At 37.3% G+C, this 19,570-nt stretch overlaps 2 protein-coding genes across 3 annotated transcripts; one reads left to right on the top strand and one right to left on the bottom strand.

Moving 5' to 3' along the window:
• Positions 1-1,020: 1,020 nt before the first annotated feature.
• On the top strand, positions 1,021-9,374 carry hif1al2 (hypoxia inducible factor 1 subunit alpha, like 2). 2 transcript variants are annotated; one of them, XM_079586626.1, is made up of 15 exons: positions 1,021-1,390; positions 1,871-2,156; positions 3,323-3,549; positions 3,625-3,755; positions 3,842-3,926; positions 4,032-4,108; positions 4,701-4,876; positions 4,973-5,079; positions 5,518-5,665; positions 6,543-6,724; positions 6,809-6,867; positions 7,409-7,656; positions 7,752-7,824; positions 8,202-8,319; positions 8,401-9,374. In XM_079586626.1, exons 2-15 carry the CDS (start codon positions 2,056-2,058, stop codon positions 8,664-8,666), a joined length of 1,998 nt encoding a protein of 665 aa, XP_079442752.1. In that variant the 5' UTR covers positions 1,021-1,390; positions 1,871-2,055; the 3' UTR covers positions 8,667-9,374. The 2 variants fall into 2 exon arrangements, 1 of the variants encoding a protein (XP_079442752.1); XR_013794683.1 differs by lacking the exon at positions 8,401-9,374 and having other exon boundaries at positions 7,752-7,922.
• Positions 9,375-10,473: 1,099 nt separating this feature from the next.
• On the bottom strand, positions 10,474-18,089 carry sart1 (spliceosome associated factor 1, recruiter of U4/U6.U5 tri-snRNP). The gene is made up of 20 exons (XM_079586625.1): positions 17,524-18,089; positions 17,028-17,082; positions 16,857-16,912; positions 15,970-16,096; positions 15,765-15,870; positions 15,582-15,659; positions 14,700-14,799; positions 14,411-14,553; positions 13,868-14,074; positions 13,680-13,783; positions 13,442-13,599; positions 13,198-13,322; positions 12,139-12,303; positions 11,943-12,053; positions 11,774-11,861; positions 11,592-11,682; positions 11,364-11,499; positions 11,192-11,281; positions 10,783-10,904; positions 10,474-10,703 (listed from the first exon to the last, which is right to left on the bottom strand). The coding sequence occupies exons 1-20, from the start codon at positions 17,777-17,779 to the stop codon at positions 10,685-10,687; spliced, it is 2,337 nt and encodes a 778-aa protein (XP_079442751.1). The 5' UTR covers positions 17,780-18,089; the 3' UTR covers positions 10,474-10,684.
• Positions 18,090-19,570: the final 1,481 nt, after the last annotated feature.

Consider the following 19,570-nt stretch of genomic DNA (forward strand, 5'->3'; position numbering starts at 1 on the left):
AGCTATTTATTTATTTTTAAACTGACGTGTTTATCACTTGAGTGCTCAAGAGGAATTAATTTCCCAGCACTCTAAAATAAACTTTCTGTCAACAGGAAATTGTCCATCTGCATTGTCTAAACAGCATCTTGACCACCCAGGATCATTTACTTGTTTATTGTGCTGTGGTTTGCTTTCTTGACATGCAGTCACTGCCAGATGAGAATAATTATACTTTTAGGTATTAAATAATGCAGGTGGGAGAAATAGTCCAGCCCAATAAATAAAATAAATACAACTAGTAAAATACATCAATCAATCAATTCATACTTAAAACCTGTAAAATTACTAATAAACTTAATTTATGAGCAATATTTTTTTTCCCTCGTTTAAAATATCTCGTGAAATTCCATACATTTCTGTTCCCATTACTATTCTAATAGAATGTTATCATAAAAATTAAGCATAATTCCCAATCAGCCCAGTGTTTATTCCGGCCATGGGAGATTTACACACTTCGAAGGGTGGGTATGGAGCTCATTGTGGAATCTAGGCATCAACAGGATCCCAGTGGCGCCAGATGAGAAGATAGTGACCTCTTGTTTTGAACGGCTCAAGCACCTGCTGAACCCGTCATCCGCTACAATACACAATTCAATAGCCACTTTAAAACAAAACTCTCAGCTTTTCTCTTTTGTCGGGTGCTAATAGAGGTGTAATGCCAAATGTTAAAATTTTTATCAAATGTAATATATAATAATATAAATAATAATTTATGTTTATTGTGATAATGTAGGTGTCCTTTAACATTATAAGCAGATTAAAAATACTTTTTATAGTGTTGTTAGAAAAAAAAACTAAATAAAAATAGTTGGTTATCAGAAATGACATGCATATGTGTTTATTTAATAAGTAGTCTGAGCAGAATGCATTATCTCAGTGAACAAAGCTGTGGTTTAGAGCAAGCCAATCACAGAAAGCAAATGTCAATAAATCACATAGATCCAACAGGTTACTGGGGCGGCACGTCGCTTGTTGCCTGCATGTTCATTCTCCTAACCAGAGGGGAAGGAGAACAGAGCAATTCAGGCACTATTTTGCACAATTTATTCCTTTAAAGTTTTACTTGGAATTTGTTTACAGATGCCTGTGATTCTACCTTGGTTCTAATATTTGCTTTGACCAAAATATGCTTCAAGTTAGATGCATACATCTGCATTTCAGAGATAAAGTAATGTGCATGGAAAAGTAGCAAAGGACCAACAAGAAAATGAAGAGTTCATCTGCAGTGATACCAACTATGAAATTTATCCTTACAGATATGTTTGGGCAACAGACAATGGACTACTATTACAAGCCCAAACTCAAACATGGTTTTCAGCGATCCATGTGGAGAGTGTTTAACTTGAAGGTAATGTTTCAAGCATTTGAACAACTTTGTTAGTTTTCGGATTTGATTTGGGTGTTAAAATTACTCAACGGCCCTGATTGGAGATTTTACTAGTTGTACAATGTGTCGTATTTATTAATTCCATATGCTTTACAGAATGTCAATAGATTATTTAAAGTGTTTTAATGTTAAAATATCTACTAAGACCCCTAAATGTGTGTTTGTGCTTTGTTTGAATTACTGGATTATGTAACTGAGTGCCACAACCTCTTGACACTGTCTGTATTTATATGATAGTGTCAATTATGTCTTTATCTTAGCTAACTGCCAGCACACAGGAAATAAGAAAATGATTTTTCTTATATATTGCTTATATGAGTTAATGCATGCAATCTTTTTTAAACTGGTAGTTTTCCTAGAATCATGAGTGGCCGTTATTCCAAAACCATATCTACAAGATCTGAGTTCTCAGAAAAGTAAAAAACCATCTTGTTTTGACAGATGCAAACCTATTGGTGATTAATGGCCAACTGTCACATGGAACATGAAGGGAGGGTCTTCTACAGAGAAAATGGGTATAAACACAAGTATGTCCAGAGATTACAAACAGTGAGTATGACCACATGCCACCTGGTAACATGCCTGACATGAGCACATGATCACTCGAGTCATCTTAAGTTATTAAAATGACCTCAAAGCATTTGGAAACGGTTAGGGATCCACCGAGAGAAGAGTGGCATGGAAAAGCTAGAAGAAAGCAAATGTTCATTGAGCCGAAGAAAAGAAGGTGAGTACAAAAACTAATCTTAATCCATGATAGTCACATATAAAATATTTTGTACACAACAAATATTGTATATAAACACTGTGGATTTAGAGTCTGTTTTCCACTAAAGCTGCATTTACAAATATTTGTATGTTTTTTTTGTGGGGTGGGGGGTAGTGCCAATGCATTCATTAGAACTAACATGAGGAATTGGGACATGACGGACATAATAAAATATGATTGTTTTATTTTTAACTAAATTATCTCCAAAAAAATAAAATGCTTTAAATGGTAAGGAAACAAACATTTTAATAAACTTAATGTAGTCATAGACTTTCTGGTAGCATGCAAATGATTGTTATCACGCATAGTATCTTTTTCAAATGAATGAAATATTCAGATAATACCCAAACAACAAATCAGACTAAAACTATGCAAAAGTTTTGAGAGGTTTGAAAAGTTTAACAGAGGAATTTGGACAATTGTTTGCATGCCACTTGATAGTCACTGTACTTAAAAGTGTCCTTTTCCTTCATTTTTAAGAATGTTTTCATTCTTCTTATTAAAATAAATAAAATGAAAATAAATGAAAAGAAGACAATTATATCCAAAATATTGAGCCAACAATATTTGTGGTATACAATGTCAGTCTTATTAGAAAGCTAGATTGCGGGAAACAAGCTATAGCATAGAAAAAATGCAGAGAAGGAAATAATTGTATGAATAAATATAAAAAAATTTTTTTTATATAAATTCACAGTGAGTTTATATATTACACCAGCAAATATCAGCAATTATTTTACCAATTATTATTACCTTTATTTATTTACATTTTCTGGCAAAAAAAAAAAGCATGTAAAAGCATATGCACATGGGGAGGCATTATCAGAAGGCATGGCATTGTATCAGAAACTGCAGGCAACTACGCTTGGCAGTGATAAGACAAAGTGACGCAGTCATGACGTCTCCTTTTCCATCAGTAACGGTGCTGCCCTCTGTCTTCAGTGAAAATGATGATGATTCTAGTGTATGTTCCTTCCTCTGGATGACGCTAGTTGAGAATCGGGTCAACAGCAGCGTGCTCATACAACTAAAACAATATCATTTAAAATGTTTGCATGTTTATGTTAAAAATGCTTCATCATATCTTTTGTGGTTGTTCAAATTCACCATAACTTTAAATACAGGGTCTGCACAGAATTGAGAAAAACATGTTCTCGCTTGGCGGCACAGAGCAGAAGGAAGAAGGAGAGTCAGCTGTTCGAGGAGTTAACTGCTCTTCTGCCTCTAGACCCGAATATGGACGGACAGCGAGACAAAGCTTCAGTCATACGTCTCACAGTCGCTTACCTTCACCTGAGGGGTCTTCTGAACACACCAGACAACTGGACACAGTCCTCTCCTCCTTCACCAGGTAGAAAGAAAAGGGCTTGAAAGTAGAACACAGGTTGAAAGAAAGCAAGTTTTCTAAAGGCCATTGTGATTGTAGGAGTATCGGCTAAATCTCACGAGAGGGAGTTGCTAGATTCTGCCCTCGGAGGGTTTGTGGTTTTGTTGTCTTTGAATGGCAAGGTCATCTTCACCACTAAGGGCGTAACTACACACACTGGAATTAACCAGGTGATGACACTAAAACTAAATGAATTGCATGAACTTGGAATGACTTCACTGGCATCTTTATTAAATCCCAAACGTTTGTCTTTCAGATGGATTGGATCGGAAGGAGTTTGTTTGAGTTCTTGCATCCGTGTGATCACGTGGAGGTCAAAGACATCCTCACGAGACTGATGGGTGAGCACTTCTTGCTGGAAGGACCAGTTTTAACCATAAATGTCCATGCTGGTCTAGGCTGGTTTATCCTAGTGCCGGTGATTTGATTTGCTGCTAATATTTCAGGAAACCAAGGACAGCAGGAATGTGAAGTGCTCCTCAGAATAAAAAGTGTGATGAATCAGAAGTTGACTCCTTGGAAAGTAAGAAAGGCTTCTTTTCATTGTTTGCGAAAGTAAAAAGACCACATTGTTTTCACATATTGCCAGCAGCTATCACCCTGTAGCCCGAGGCTTGTGTCCCACTGAGGCAAAGCATGGTTTGAGCCTGGTCAGTTCCTAGATGGGAGACCTGCTGGAAAAGGTGTTAGTGAGGCCAGCAGGGGTGCTCAACTCTAACGCCCCAGAATAGCGATGGGGACATTATACTGTCAAAAAAAAAGCACCATGCTTTGGATGAGACGTTAAACCGAGGTCCTGACTCTCTGGTCATTCAAAATCTCAGAATGTCCTTCGAGAGTAGGGGTTTAACCCCGACATCCTGAACAGATTTTCCCATTGGCCTCTATCCATCATCATGGCTTCATTAGACTGATTGTCTCCTCTCCACCAATAAGCTGGTGTGTGGTGGGTGTTCTGGCACAATATGGCTGCCGTGACCGTCACATCGTCCAGGTGGATGCTACACATTGCTGGTGGTTGAGGAGATCCCCCCCTTCCGTAAAGCGCTTTGAGTAGAAAAGCGCTATATAAATGTAATGAATTAAATGTAATGAATCTTTGCTTTTGTCTGAAGATCATTCAGTGTACTGGAAAGAAAAAGACGTTGGCTACACTTGGATCCAGTTGCCTAGTTCTTCAGTGCAGGGTTCTGCCCATGCAGGAGATCACTGAACTGGATGCAGCACTGAATACTAGCACGTTTATGAGCGTACACAGCCCAGACATGAAGTTCACTTACTGCCACTCAAGGTACAACCTTCTGCATGCAGCTTTCAAGTGCAAAAAGCTAACTGCTTTGATTTCTTTTTGGGCCGTCTTTATATTTGAAGCTCTTTTTTGGCTCAGGGTTGTGAAGTTGACCGGCTTTCGAGACACAGAGCTGTTGGGTCAATCCGTGTACCAGTACTATCATCCATCTGACTGCCAGCAAATCCGCAAGGCACACGTTTGCTGTAAGAGAGATATTTTGTCATCTGTTTCCCACTTTGTGTGCTTAATTCAATTTGTTTTATTATTAAATGTGTTAAATAATAATAATAAAAGTAATATTTTATATGTTAAAGTAAGCTGTCCTTAAAGAGATCATTCACACAAAATTGAAAATTCACTCCGCCTCATCTTGTTCCACTTCCAAACCCATTTTACCTTGTTATTTCAAATATATGTTTAATTAATGTTTTTTTTTATTTTGTTTTTTTTAAACCACTTGAAACCCAACACATCAGGCCATTGGCAGTGAAACATGGATGGCTATTTTATTTTATTTTAAACTATTTTCTATTAGAGAAAGAACTTCATGTATTTTTTAAATGTCATGAGAATGAGTAAATGATGAAATTTTTTTTCTCTCTCTGTCTTTAATAATGTTCAAATATCTGTCCAAATAACAGTGCTCTCCACGGGTCAGGTGTCGACTGGGAAATACCGGCTGCTGCACAGGCACGGTGGTTATGTTTGGGCAGAGACAGACGCGTCAGTGGTGTGCAACAGTTGTACTGGTGTGCCAGAGTGTGTCGTCTGCATCAATTACATTCTTAGGTTAGAAAATTGCCAGTAGCAATGCCAAGGACATTGATTGGTTAAATTCCCAGGAAATACGCATACTGAAACTATACCTTAAATGTATTGTAAGTTACTGAGGGTACGTTTATACAACAACAATGTATAGTGTGTTTTTTTTTTGCGTACTGATGCCAACGTTGTCAAAACTACAACCGTTCACACGGATCTATGAAAATTATTAAAAACACTGTGTTATGCATGCCAGGCCTGTAGTTGGCGCACGTAATACGCATCACGTCACCGTTTTCACAAATACGTGTTTTTGCAGTTTACACAGAGACAATACAGGTATCGGTTTCAAAAACTTGCGCTTACCCCATTGTCATGTATTCACAGCCAAAACGCATAAAAGTTTTCCGTTTTTTGGTTGAAAGCTGTTGTGTAAATGGCTCTTTAGAAGACACTTTTATCCCGCCGTTTACACGACACAGTTTTCAACTTAAAACGGAAGACTTTTTATATGTTTTGGCCGTTCATTTACAAGAAAATGGTGTTTTGCAGGCCAAGTTTTTGAAAACTCTACCGTTATTGTCTCCGTGTAAATTACAAAAACACGAATATGTGAAAACAGTGACGTCATTACGTGTTCAGTGTATATAGTGTGTTTCCTTACAAGGAGACATAACTACTGGCCTGGCATGAATAATACAGCATTTTTTTGTAGTTTTTGTGGATCCGTGTAAAGGGGGATAGTTTTGACAACGGTGTCCTCTGTACGTGAAAAACACAAAGGAAAAACTTTTCCGTTTTTAGTACATTGTTGTCGTGTAAATGTGCCCTAAATGTGTAAAAAGCTGAAGTTATGTTGTTTATTTTTTGAAAAAATGTATTTGTTCGCTTCATAATATTGTAGTGGAGTGGAGCAGCCCGATTTAGCATTTTTACTGGAGCAGACAGAACCAGTTCTGAAGCCAAAGGATTCACTTTACCCAGAATCCCATCCTGCGCCTTTTCCACAGTCTGCAACACAGCAGGATGGCCTTAGAACCAAATCAACTGAGCACAGTATTCCTACAATACTCCTAAAGGAAAGAGGTAAAATGAACCGATATTAAAATATCACAGGATATGATGTTATTGAAAATAGTTATAATGATGATGAATTGTCCTTTTCCTCAGAAGTTCATGGCTGCAGAGAGATCACACATAATACAGAAGAGTGTTACAATTTCAATTGCGTGAGTACCATAGTATTTTGATATATACACAATGGTACTGAATTATTACTGTACACTACTGTTCCAAAGATTGGGGTTGGTATGACTTTTTTTAATGTTGCATAAAGGCTGAATTTATTTGATCAAAAATACAGTACATTTTATTGTGAAATATTATTACTATTTAAAATTACTTTTTTCTATTTCAATGTATTTTAAAATATAATGTATTTCTGTGATGGCAAAGCTGGATTTTCTGCATCATTACCGGTACTCCAGTCTTCAGTGTCACATGATCCTTCAGAAATCATTCTAATATGCTGATTTACTGCTCAAGAAACATTTATGATTATTATAAATGTCTAAAGTTTAAAACAACGGCATTTATTTGAAATATAACTTTTTTGTAACATTATGTTTTTTTACTATCACTTGTTTTGATTACTTAAATGCATCCATGCTGAACACATTTTTTTATTTCTTTAAAAAAAATACTGACTACATTTTTAAACAGTAATGTACATATTGTGAAAACCTTCCTATTTGTTGTGCTTTACTGTAGGATCTGTGTGAGTTAGACTTGGACAGTCTGGCTCCATACATTCCCATGCACGGAGAGGACTTCCTGCTAACTCCCATTTTAGACGGGACGGTGGAGAGTGACGAACTAAATGTGTGTGGACCATCATTCAACAGTCCACTTCAAAAACTGGACCCTCGGTTGCAGAATTCAGAGGGAACAGTCTTTCTACCTACGAAGAGCCTGACACATACCCAACCAGGCGTCAGCCATTATTTTCTAACAAACAAGTATGTCTAATAAGAAAGGTAATTTTCTGGTGTACAATAATGCTCTTCATCCATTTTGCAATCTATTAATAAAAAATATATTTCCTTTGTCATAGGATCGCTGATACTAACCTGATAACAGCCAAGCAGTTGAATGAAAGCTTAGATCTTGTGAACAGAATTTCAAAGGTACTGTCACTGTGCTCATGTGCATGCTAAGTTCCTTTATATTACAGATCCGGTCCTTCAGTTTGATTGGTGGATTGATTCAGCACAGAAGCACCACTGTATGTTGCTCTGAGATGCTCAACCATTGATAATGCTTAGACTTAATTTGGAACTATTTAAAAAAAATTGACTAATAAAAATATTGCAATATTGTGTCTAAAATTTTAACTACAAATTACTGAATTGGTAAATTTTTCATTCAACTGTTGTATAAAAGTATAAGATCATATTTTATATTCCATATTGCATTTTAATTTTTTAATTGAATATTTTGAGTTTAAACAACCCTGAAAATACATTAAAATAAGTTAAGTAATATGACAAATTTTTTCCTCCAGGTTTATAATTGTAAACAGCATAATTATCAACTATTCTCGACTGAAAACAAGACGTATCATTGGAGGGAAGATGCGCTGAAAGTTTCACAACAACCCAACAGAACATACTGGAACATTGGTAAGAAGGCTTCCAGACTTCAATTAAACAATAGTTTCTCAATTTATATTACACATTTAGCATTTTCTGCATTTTCACTAGATGGATCAATACCGAGGCCATGTCGCAGAGGCCTGAATCCACTTGGATCAAAGTTCAGATCCCTTCGGGAGAATCCAATGCGTCATCCACAGAACAGAAAACACCATGCTAATGTAACAACGGACCCAGCACCTTTGACTCTACCTATTTTGAGCGGGTGGGAGTGTGAGGTCAATGCTCCTCTTGATCCCACATCATATTTGCTCCAAGGGACAGAAATAATAGCTGTTCTGGACCAAGTGGCCTCAAGAGTACCTTGGTGCTGATACAAAACAAAATCGTATGATGATAACATTTGCCAGTAATCAACACCAACAAGCATTGCCTTTAGAGTACATTACTAAAACCTGAGTGATGGGAGTAAAGTTTTGGAGCAAAGCTTGGACTTTGTCCTATAAACGACTCTTTCCTAAAGTTACAGCATAAGTAGTACAGTAGTGGCCAAAAGTTATGTCCGGCCGATGAACATTTACATTTTAATGTTCTTTAATAATTGTAACAGATTGTGTAAGATATTGCATAGTTGTGCTTGAAGTCAATTGTTTTATTTGTGATAACGCAATGAAACATGCCAAATTGTATGGACATAATTTAGAACACATGCAAAAAATATTATTAATATTAAATATTAATGACTGATTATGTTGTATAGTCAATGTAAGCTTTTTGTTTTCCTATGCACTTTTTTGCATAGTGAAGTAAAAGCTGTAGCTGTAGTTTGCCTTTTTTGGCAAATAATTTTGTCAGATAAATACCTCAATCACATTTAGTGTTTTGTTCTTCCCTCATATTTAAAAACAATAAAATATTTTCCTTATTTTGATGGTTTATTCAAACTTTTGGCCACTTTTGTATATGTAATTATGGTCTTGAGTCTTCTACCATTGCTGTTTTGTATTTCAACATATTCTAGAAACCTTTATGAATAAATAAGTACTTATTGTTTGCGCTTTCACAAAAGTACGTCTCGATTCACAATTTTTCATGTTTTATGTACATCATTTTACTTGATTTGATTGTGTTTGCACTCTCAATTGTTCCCTTTACATATTGTTCCCATCTTATCAGTCATAATACATTATTAATATACCAATTAAAGATGCATAGTAGTTTGGTGGCCATTTAAAAAGTTTTACACATTAAGAATGTGTGTGTGAGAAGCATCATCTAAATTCAAATGAGACTCACTGTACTCAATATGTTTTCATATATAAAGTTTTAATGACACATTTGTGGGTCACCCACGTTGAAATGACTTGACCCGTGGACACAATAAGAATCCTCATGCTCATTGGCTGCTGACCCTTTAGATACGCTAGTAGTGTAGTGCTGTTTGCTGATGCGAAGAGCGGAAAACACACTAATGAACAGCTTAGACAAGGTGGAAATATTTGTATTAATGCCCAAGTTGCTTCCTTTTTGTCGGACGGGTAGGGGGAATTGATGAGTGAGTAGACCTCAGTCTAAAACTCAATAGTATTAGAGTAATTTATGTAAACTGATAGAAGGTCATGCTAATCCACATCAATAGATGACAATGCAGCATCTAACACCACTGTGGTATCAGTAATTAAAATACACAAAGAACAGCAATAGCTAAGAACTACTGGCACTACACTTATTTATAATACATTGATAATACATATTTTGTCCCACTTTATATTAGGTGTCCTGTCCAATAAATGTTTTTGTCCCACTTTATATTAGGTGTCCTCAACTACTATGTACTTATATTTAAATTAATAATTTGATGCTATGTACTTATTGTGCAAATGCATGTTTTTTCATTTTATTTACCTTTTTTAAATACCTGCATATAATTACATATGTAATTCATTTCTGTAATTACATATATAATTAGACTGTTGAGCCTTTTCTTACATCTTAACCCACCCTTAAACCAAACCACACCACCAAACCGGTCCTTAACCTTACCCATTTCACACATTAATAGCTGCACAAAGTGTTTTGAAATACAACATGGACACAATAAGTACATTGTACTTATTTTTTTACAAACTCTAAAAAACAAACAAAAATGCTTGTAATAATACATGAATAATATTAGATCAGTTTAAATCGCAACAGTTTTTAATGAAGGAAAAAAAGAATAAAGTGTTCTACAGGAAATTGTCCAAATCACGAAATTAATCAAGGGATTTAAATTCACACACAGGACAATGTCTGTATATACATCACTAGTTGCGACTTTATTCATTTAAGAGACGGCTAAAACGAGTACATTTTCTTTGAGAAATCTTCTGTGAAAGGCCTGTTCTAAGGTTTACTTTGTTATGGTGTTCCTGTGAAAAAAGGAAGATAAAACCAATTAACAACCAGAATATAGATAGAATGGAAAAGAAATGGTGAATGAATACGTACGCATTCATGCTCTTCCCACTGCCACTCAGCACAATGTAAGGAGTTTTCTGGGACTTCTGCTTTTCCTGCAGAAGAGCGACGGTTCCCAGAGGAGTGTCACTGCTGCTCATCTTCTTCAGCAGCTGCAGAATAAATGTGGGGAAAAACCCTTAATAGTTTGATAAGACACACACCAAAAAAGACCCACATCAATTAAAGCCACCATGAAATGAAAATGGACAATTCTTGTTTTTTTCTTACATGAGATTGCAGCAATAGCAAACGACAATGATCTAATCAATTCCCGATGGACATTTATACCATTTGTATCACAATAGGGAAGAAAAGATTAATCGCAACTTCCGTTTCCTGCTGAGTTTATTTGGTTGCTGCATGTTCTAATATAATTGGCGATGTGAAGAAAACATACCGCCTCTTCCTCAAGCTTTTTCATTCTCCGTTCAGTCTTCATCTTGCCAGAACCCTTCCCGTGGAAGCGATGGGACAGCTGTCTGAAAGCCTGGAGGACGACACATGAAGCTGAGCACTCGTAGCAGTGATATCTAATAATGTGACAGGTGAAGAACCACACGTGCACAAACCTCTTTAGGGGTCAGCTTGCGACCAGATTCATCAACATATTCAATCTTGACATCAGGCTTGTAGTGATCCTTTTCCTTAAAATCCTGAGTGAAGCCTCTGTATTCCTCCCTCCTGCTGTACTTGTCATCAATATTCCTGCAGTAGAATGAAAAGGAAATAGGCTTGGCTTTTTTTCTTTTTTTAAATAAGAAGGAACCACTGGGGAAAGTATTTCTACATCTACTCACATCTTGTCTTCGATGCAGTAGTTATCGTTTGCCAGAACTGGTTTTGGGTTTTTGACGCGAGCCACCTTCAGCATCTGTGTGTCCAACAGGCCTGAAAGGGTTAAATAAATATAAATGTTTAATAAATCAGACATTATTACCCATTCTATCTAGTTCAAAATCAAATTTGGTTCATCTCTCACCTTTGTTTTTGCACAGAAGCAGAGCAGCAGAGAGACCAGAGTTTACAATGGGCTCTTCATCCAGAATAGTTGTGGATGCCGTTGAGAACTATAACAGAAAAGATCATATTCAAGAAGAGGTTTCACATTCCAACAGAATTGCAGTCAGTGAGGTGAGCGGAAGACTCACATCTGCCTGGACTTTCTCCTCGTCCAGGTTGACAGTGCTCCAGCCCACGTTGTCATCCATATCGGAGTCTGACTGTCCACCTCCTTCTTTCTCAACATCCTTTTCAAAGTCCTGTGTGACCCAAACAAATCACAATCATCAAGACCTGCAGGTGAAGAAACATATCACAAGAGGGAAGAGTTGGGATGGTTTGTACCATAATATCCTCTTGGTCCTCTCGGTTGCCTGACAGCCCGTAGGTTGGGATGTCTCCAAGAGTACGACAAAATTCAGAGGTGGCATTGAAGACAATGTTGTTCCTCTTGTCTGGGTCATTTTCGTCATCTTCTGCCGTCTCCATTTGCTTCATGTGCTCAGCCACCTGAAAACACCACGTACAAAAGAAACCGTTGAATAAACGTTTTATTGTGAATTATAAAAAAAAAAGCTACATTTAACTTTTGCAATTTCACTGACTTGATTCAATAGAATATAATAGTATTATATAAAGTAAAAGGGGGTGGGAAGGGAAGTTCAACATGGAATTGCATGAAAAAAGCAATTGCCTTTTTTAAAGTCAGTTTACTTTTAAAAAGAGGGATGAACAGTCAAAGATTTTAGAATGGGTGAAACCCTGTAAAACTGATGCGGCTAAAAGGTAGCGAATAAATGGCCAGATTTACTAACAGCTTGCGCCAGTGCAAACCCTTTTTTGGCGTTAATAAAATACTGTCAGGATTTACTAAAGATGTACAGTGAAAAATTAGCACTGAAAGGCGTGGATGGTAATTTTTCCAGCTGACCCTATTGCATATGCATTTGTAGGAGTTTCCCTTTCAGATGCAAAATTTATGAGAGGAGAGTATTTAAATGAATCATGCAAGGCGATTTACTAAGGTTTGCGCTGGTCGCTTATGGAAATGATCTGACTGCGTCTGTGTTCTTTCATTTGAGTGCCGTCAGTTGATCACACGCAGAACTTTCCACTCCCATTGGTGCTTTTATGGGTTTGCACTCTCACGCTAATTTTCTCTGTTTAGTAAATCTGGCCCCAAAAGTGTGTCGTGCAGGTCAGCTGCATGAATCTGCCACTGATTCAACGATATCTGTTAGACGGGAGGTGTCCTACAAAAGTGCATGTTTATTAACTCAACCACTGCCATAAAAAAACACATGGCCTTGGGGTTGTAAAACCGTACTCATTTGAATAATTAATAAAAATGTGGATTTTCATCTGCATTGCAGAAGAATTGCATCAGAACGGAATAGTGCTGACCCTCTCTCCTGAGTCTTTGAGCATCTGTTTTTGCCTGAGTTTCCTCTGTTTCTCAAGTTGTTTCTGGAGCTCCTGCTCGGCTTCATCCTCTTCAAATGCAGTAGGCTCTGGAGAGACAAAGTCCTCTGGGAAAGACAAGGAGAAAGAGTGAGTGCAGAGAATACAGATGCAATTCATTTGCATTTCAAAGGGAAGCCCCACAGATAGAAAAAGAAAATTAAAAAGCATTAAAAAGTTCTGTTACCTTCATCACTAATATCCATGTCGGCCATTCTAATGTCATCCGACTGCTGGAGGACATCCCTGGGCTTGCTGCTGGTTTCCAAAGCAACATATCTAGGCTCCGCCCCCTCCTCCTCCTCCTGCTGCTGCTCATCTTGCCTTCTACCTCGACCTCGAGACCTGAGTGCCAGAATGGGTTTTAGGTTGAAATAACAGTGGTGTCGCTGTAGTATTCAACAGCAAGCAAGTGAAGGCTTTACCTGGAGCCAAAATCTGTGTTTCGAGTGTCGTCAATCAAGAGGTCACCAGCCCTCTCTTTCTTTCTGATTTTCTTGACTTTGCGTTTGGTCTTCTTAAAGCCAACCTGATGTGACACACGGCAGAACGATCAGTCAAGAATGACATCAAACTTAAACCCGAATGCACTTAAAACAAAGGTATTTCTCACCATTTCCTGTGGCGTGTAGTATTCAGTGGCGAGGCTGAGAGAGGGCATGTCCAGAGACTGGGCCTGATTGTGCAGGTTTTCTCTGATGGCCTGCAGCTCTCGCTCTCTCTCACCCCCGACAAAACCTCCAGAACTCAGCCTGAAACTCTTCTTCTTCTCCCCCTCGATCTCCTCATCGTACTTGGACAGCACAGACTTTGGCTTGAGCTGGAAAGAATTAAAAGAAGAGAGAAAAGTAAGAAAGACAGAAGCTCACAGTACTATCAGCCAATATCAGTGGTATTTTAATAGTGGAGATTTTTTTGCTCATTGCCCCAAATTTCAGTGGCAGATGACTATGTGCCGCAACGCAGAACTGTTCAGGCAGTGTGACGTCAAGTGCTAATGTGTTAGCAAGTGAGATTCTTTAAGGGTGCCTTGTCCGGAACAGAGTTCGATTGCTCGATTTCATTTTTTTTTAAATGGCACTTGAGTCTATCTGTCACAAATGTACTGCAAAAATGGTTTTAGTACGATTGCAAAGTTAACAGGCGTTCTTCTTACAACAAGCATGTCATCCACACTCTCCTCTTCTGCATAAGGTTTATAATCTGGCTTCTTTTTCTTCAGCTCCACATTTTTCTCTGCTTTCTCTTTGTCCACCAGACCCACATTCACCAGCACGTCCTCCTTCTCCTCCAGAACACCTATGAAAATCACCCACACAGAGAAGCCGTGAGTGTGCCTGCAGGAGTGTGTGTGTGTAGGTGCTGTCAGTGATTTAGCAGATGCTTATTCATCTACAGCAACAGAACATTTACCCACCATCATCATCATCATCATGTTAGCTTACCTTTGTCTTGTAGAGTTAAGACAACCGTTTCTCCCTCTCTGAAAGAGTCCATCTTATGTTGAACCTTGAGCCCTTTGAGATGGCGTGAGCCGTATGAGTCCTGATTAGTAAAACAGCGCAAATTAATTAATACATAAATCTATATGCAATACTAATATATACAAATAAATAAAAGAAACCTTTTCATCAACACCAGTTACATGGTCAAAGCTAGTTCCTCTCAGTGCTGATTTAAGTCCTAGATGACTTAAAATGATTTCAAATAAGACTAAATAAATTAAAATAAACCTAAACAGTTAAAACATCAAGATATTTTTTATTTTAATTCAGCCCCTCAACAAACGTCACATTTATTTAAGAGACCGGGATTCCCACTATCTTGGAAAACTTGTATTTGAGGATTTCTAAACATGGAAAAGTCATGTACATTCATAAAACCTTAAATCATGAAAATTAATGAGCGTTGCCACTGGACCTAATCCAGGGACGTCCTCTGCTGGGGTGGTGTCTTACACCACACCAGTATTGCCCAGTGGGGCCCCCACAGTATGATAATAATTTTCTAGTTATGCCAATCTCTGAAATATTTTATTGGGTAGAAACTACTATCTGTGAGTAAAAAAATAAAATAAGCAACTGGAATGCTTTTGGAATGATCTAGAATTGCATTTATTTTATATAATATTGATATATTATTATAATACTTTAATAACCAGCAAGTCTGAAAATGAGTAGATTTCTCATTACAGCAGAAGTAACAGAAATACTTTAGGGGGCCTTTAAAATGTTGTCTTGGGGCATTTGGAGTTGAGAAAAGGTTGAGAATAGCTGGATAAAAGTCTGACTGGGGAACAGCAAGAAAGTGTCAATAAGCTTACACACCCTCTTGTCCTGTGCAAACTCCTGCTCGACCAGATTGCTCACACCGAACTCTTCATCCATCTCCTCTAGGAGTTTGGCCTGTTAAGAGAGGGATTACACAGAAGACAAAATAAAAACACAGATAAAGGGAAAGTGAGACAAAGCTGGCCATCTGGTTGTCTCCACACAACGGTCTACTCTCACCCTCTTCTCCGCCAACTCCTTCTCTTTGGCTAGTTTGCGACTCCTCTCCACCCAGGCTGCCGTGTCGTCCAGCCATGGTTCCTCGTCCCCAAGCGCCTTCACCTTCCTGAAAACAAAACAAACAGACGGATATTAGTACAATTTAGCATTTGATTTAGTTTGAACATAGTTTTATTATCCATCGCAGGTGGCAACAATATCCTACCCCAGTTTCTTATTGAGCAGACGCTTCTCTTTGAGAGCAGCCAGTTTCTCTCTAATCTCAGCCTGCTGTTTGATGTGGACAGGATTAATGGTCTCAGCCACGAGGGGCTCCTCCTTGGTTCCAGTCTCTGAGGAACCATCAAACGATTATAGATTTAGAAGAAATACTTCAACCAAGATTGCATTCAAAGTAATGCGTACACTAACGTTCTACAGTTTGGAAATTGGGTCAATTCGATTTTTTATGTTTTTGAAATTCTCTTGTGCAGTAGAATACAGTACTAGAAACAGTAATATGAACTCTCGTTATAATCAATGGCGCTGTTTGCACTGCACAACGAATCTCTTATTTACATTAATGTTTGAACTGTTAATTATGATGAAAGCATTTGTGGGAGTGCAGAAATCAGGTTGCATTGACGGGATCAACGGCTACACTGCTCATGGCAGCAATCTTTCATGCAACGAGAGTAGATCTAATCAACGCCCAATTAGTTCATCCCAACAGCTGTAATAGTAAAAATATAGCAAAAAAAATTGAGAGATTTCCACATGTAATACTTATTTCATATGCAAAGATGTTAGCGAATCATAGCAGTGGGCGTTTACACTTTAAGTCTCATATCAGACACGCCCCTTCAAACAGCATTCAAATCAGGGTAGAAAATGACCTTTTATTTCTAAATTAGGACAAAAAATTATGTAAATCATACTAAGATTAGAAGTACACCAAAGGAAACATTATTTAAAAAAATGCAGATCATGACCCATTTAACGAATCATTGCTAAATACTTTTTTTTTTTTTTTTTTTTAAACCTTACTGTCCCCAAAATGTTAACTAGTGTATAAAACAGCACTTTGATGTAACAGGACCATCATATTCTTACCTTTCTTGTTTTCATTGAGATCAAGGGGCTTTAAACCTAGTTTGGCCCTCAGTTTACTGCAAAACAAAGAGTAATAGCATTTAGTACTATATATATATAGCATACATGTATTTAAATTAATTATACCTTCCCCTCCCATAATTACAAATGACAGTATGCTACAAAACATACTTGGTCTCTTCAATGCTGAGCGAAGCATCACCACCAGCAGATTTGGGACCTGGCTCTGCAACACAAGTTGATGTACATGAATACAGTACAATGTCAAGGCCTACCATTGGTGAATTTTAGTAAGAAATGAGGATAAGATGAAGGCTGCCCAGGCAGTTTCCCAGACTGAAGTGCATGTTTGAGCCGTTTTAACTGAAAGCAACTTGCACCGAAATATCTTTAAATATGTCAGTGTCATTGTTTTGTCTCAAGAAGCACATCAGTAATGTTATTTTCTAAGGTACGTTTATAAAAGCTAACTTTACTTAAATCTCCTAATAGAAACAAAGGCCTTGCACTGGCTTAATCTAAGCCCTGTCTGTGAAATCAGGCCTATAAGGCTCAAACGTGCCGTCTACATTTTCATAACTGTATAGCAGAACACCAAGTCAACACAATTTTACAGTAGTAATTATGGTAGTTTGTCAGAAACTACGGAGTGGACAGGATGACTGACCGCTATTGTCCCCAAAAGCAGGATCAAGCTTCTCTCTCTTGACTCGTGGCTCTGCATTGCTCTTCTCTCCTTTACCGCTTCTGTCTCTCTCTGCTCCCCGGCTGCTCCTCTCTCTGGATCGGGATCTCTTTCTCTTGTCTCGCTCTCGGTCCTTCTCCTTCTCTCGATCCTTGTGACGGTGTTTCTTGTGCTCACGGTGCCGATCCTCGGGATCCCGGTCTTTCTCCTTTTCTTTGTGTTTCTTTGATGAACCCATTTCGGTTGTGTTTACGGACTAAATGTGCTATATGCGTCTCTCTAATGCACTTTAGTCGATTTATAATACGGCAAAGAGGTAACTATTTACCTAATATCAACAGTACAAAGACATCCTAGTGTCGGGTCCAGATTCTATTATCGAGGTTTTAACGCATTATTTCGCATTTATTTTTGTTGAAAAATGTAAACACCAAACATACACGACTATCACTACCGCATTAACGCAATCGTATGATGAACGCTGTGCTGCTCTGACAACTTCCGGGTTAAATGGACTAAGAGGGTGTTGCAGCGCCACCTACTGGTATGGAAGATGTTGGTCTGTACAACGCAGTCTTGTAGTATTCCACACTTTTTTGAGTTTCTTCAGTAAAAAAAAAGTTTTATACAGTCTATGGCAAAACCTTATTTAAATGGTATGAGAATAATATTATGAGAAAGTAATCCCAGCTAACAACGTTTTTTTAATAATTGGCTTTTAAACCGTTGAAAAAAGTCAAATAGGCTAGGCTATTTGTAAAATATTATGCCTACTATAGGCTACTATAAAATGCTTTCAATTTATGAATGGTAGATATATGAGCTTGAAAAGAAAGATTTTTAATTCAGCACTTTTCACAATAAATATTCTACCAAAGCATTTTTACAGAAAATAGTACCCTGTTGAGCAAGTTCAGGTGAGAAGAAACTCCACATAAAAATACAAATTATTCTTGAAAGAAATGAGAGATTAACACAGAAATATATCATTTGTATGCAAAGAATTCTAATAAATGTCTATCATCTATCTATCTATCTATCTATCTATCTATCTATCTATCTATCTATCTATCTATCTATCTATCTATCTATCTATCTATCTATCTATCTATCTATCTATCTATCTATCTATCTATCTATCTATCTATCTGTCTGTCGTCTGTCTGTATGTCTGTCTATCAGTGCTGTCAAGTTTGTTTACTGTACACTCTAAAAAATGCTGGGTTGTTTCAACCCAATTTTGGGTAAAATATGGACAAACTCAGCCGTTGGGTTAAAAATGTAATGTAAAAATTTAACCCAACGGCTGGGTTTGTCCATATTTTACCCAAAATTGGGTTGAAACAACCCAGCATTTTTTAGAGTGTATGTAATAGGCCTATACAGTATGTGCATGTGTGAATTCTAATAAATTATAAATTATAAATGTCTGTCTATCTACCTGTCAAATCAATTAATTGCGATTAATCAATTAAAAAATAAAGTTTGTTCATATAATATATGGGTGTTATACATATAAATACACACGCTTATGTGCGCGTACACACACACACACACACACACACACACACACACACACACACACACACACACACACACACACACACACACACACAAACACATAATTTCTTTGGTGAAAAAAAACCCAAGTTTAACTAGGTTAACATCTTTTACTTTAATATCTGTCTTTACTTGAGTAAGAATATACAAGCTTCTTTTGGCGTGATTTCTAAGAAAAATTTGGAGGATGAAGAACACTCTCTGATCAAACAAAAATGAAGAGGGCCAATTTCCACTATTAAAAATAAACATACATTGACAGTGAGCCATTCAAGGCAAATGAGAACACAGAGATTAAAATAATAAGTGAAACAAACAAATAATCAGAGATCAAAAAATGCGCTTAACCATTCATTTACATGAATTGGATCAATGCACAAACATTTAAAGTATACTTTATTATTAAAGTAGGCCTAATATCTATGACCAATCGAACAAATCATACATTGTTCATTATTATAATTCATTA

This window comes from Phoxinus phoxinus, assembly GCF_949152265.1.
Source record: "Phoxinus phoxinus genome assembly, chromosome: 17".
Classification (NCBI taxonomy): Eukaryota; Metazoa; Chordata; class Actinopteri; order Cypriniformes; family Leuciscidae; genus Phoxinus; species Phoxinus phoxinus.

Excerpts from the sequence above, each read along its gene's own strand:
- hif1al2 (XM_079586626.1), top strand. The coding sequence starts at position 2,056 with ATGACCTCAAAGCATTTGGAAACGGTTAGGGATCCACCGAGAGAAGAG. Across the intron at positions 2,157-3,322 it reads ATTGAGCCGAAGAAAAGAAG|GGTCTGCACAGAATTGAGAA; the intron begins GTGAGTACAAAA and ends CTTTAAATACAG. Across the intron at positions 3,756-3,841 it reads CACACACTGGAATTAACCAG|ATGGATTGGATCGGAAGGAG; the intron begins GTGATGACACTA and ends TTTGTCTTTCAG.
- sart1 (XM_079586625.1), bottom strand. The coding sequence starts at position 17,779 with ATGGGTTCATCAAAGAAACACAAAGAAAAGGAGAAAGACCGGGATCCC. Across the intron at positions 17,083-17,523 it reads TGCTTTTGGGGACAATAGCG|AGCCAGGTCCCAAATCTGCT; the intron begins GTCAGTCATCCT and ends CTTGTGTTGCAG. Across the intron at positions 11,862-11,942 it reads AGGAGAAAGTCCAGGCAGAT|TTCTCAACGGCATCCACAAC; the intron begins GTGAGTCTTCCG and ends TTTCTGTTATAG.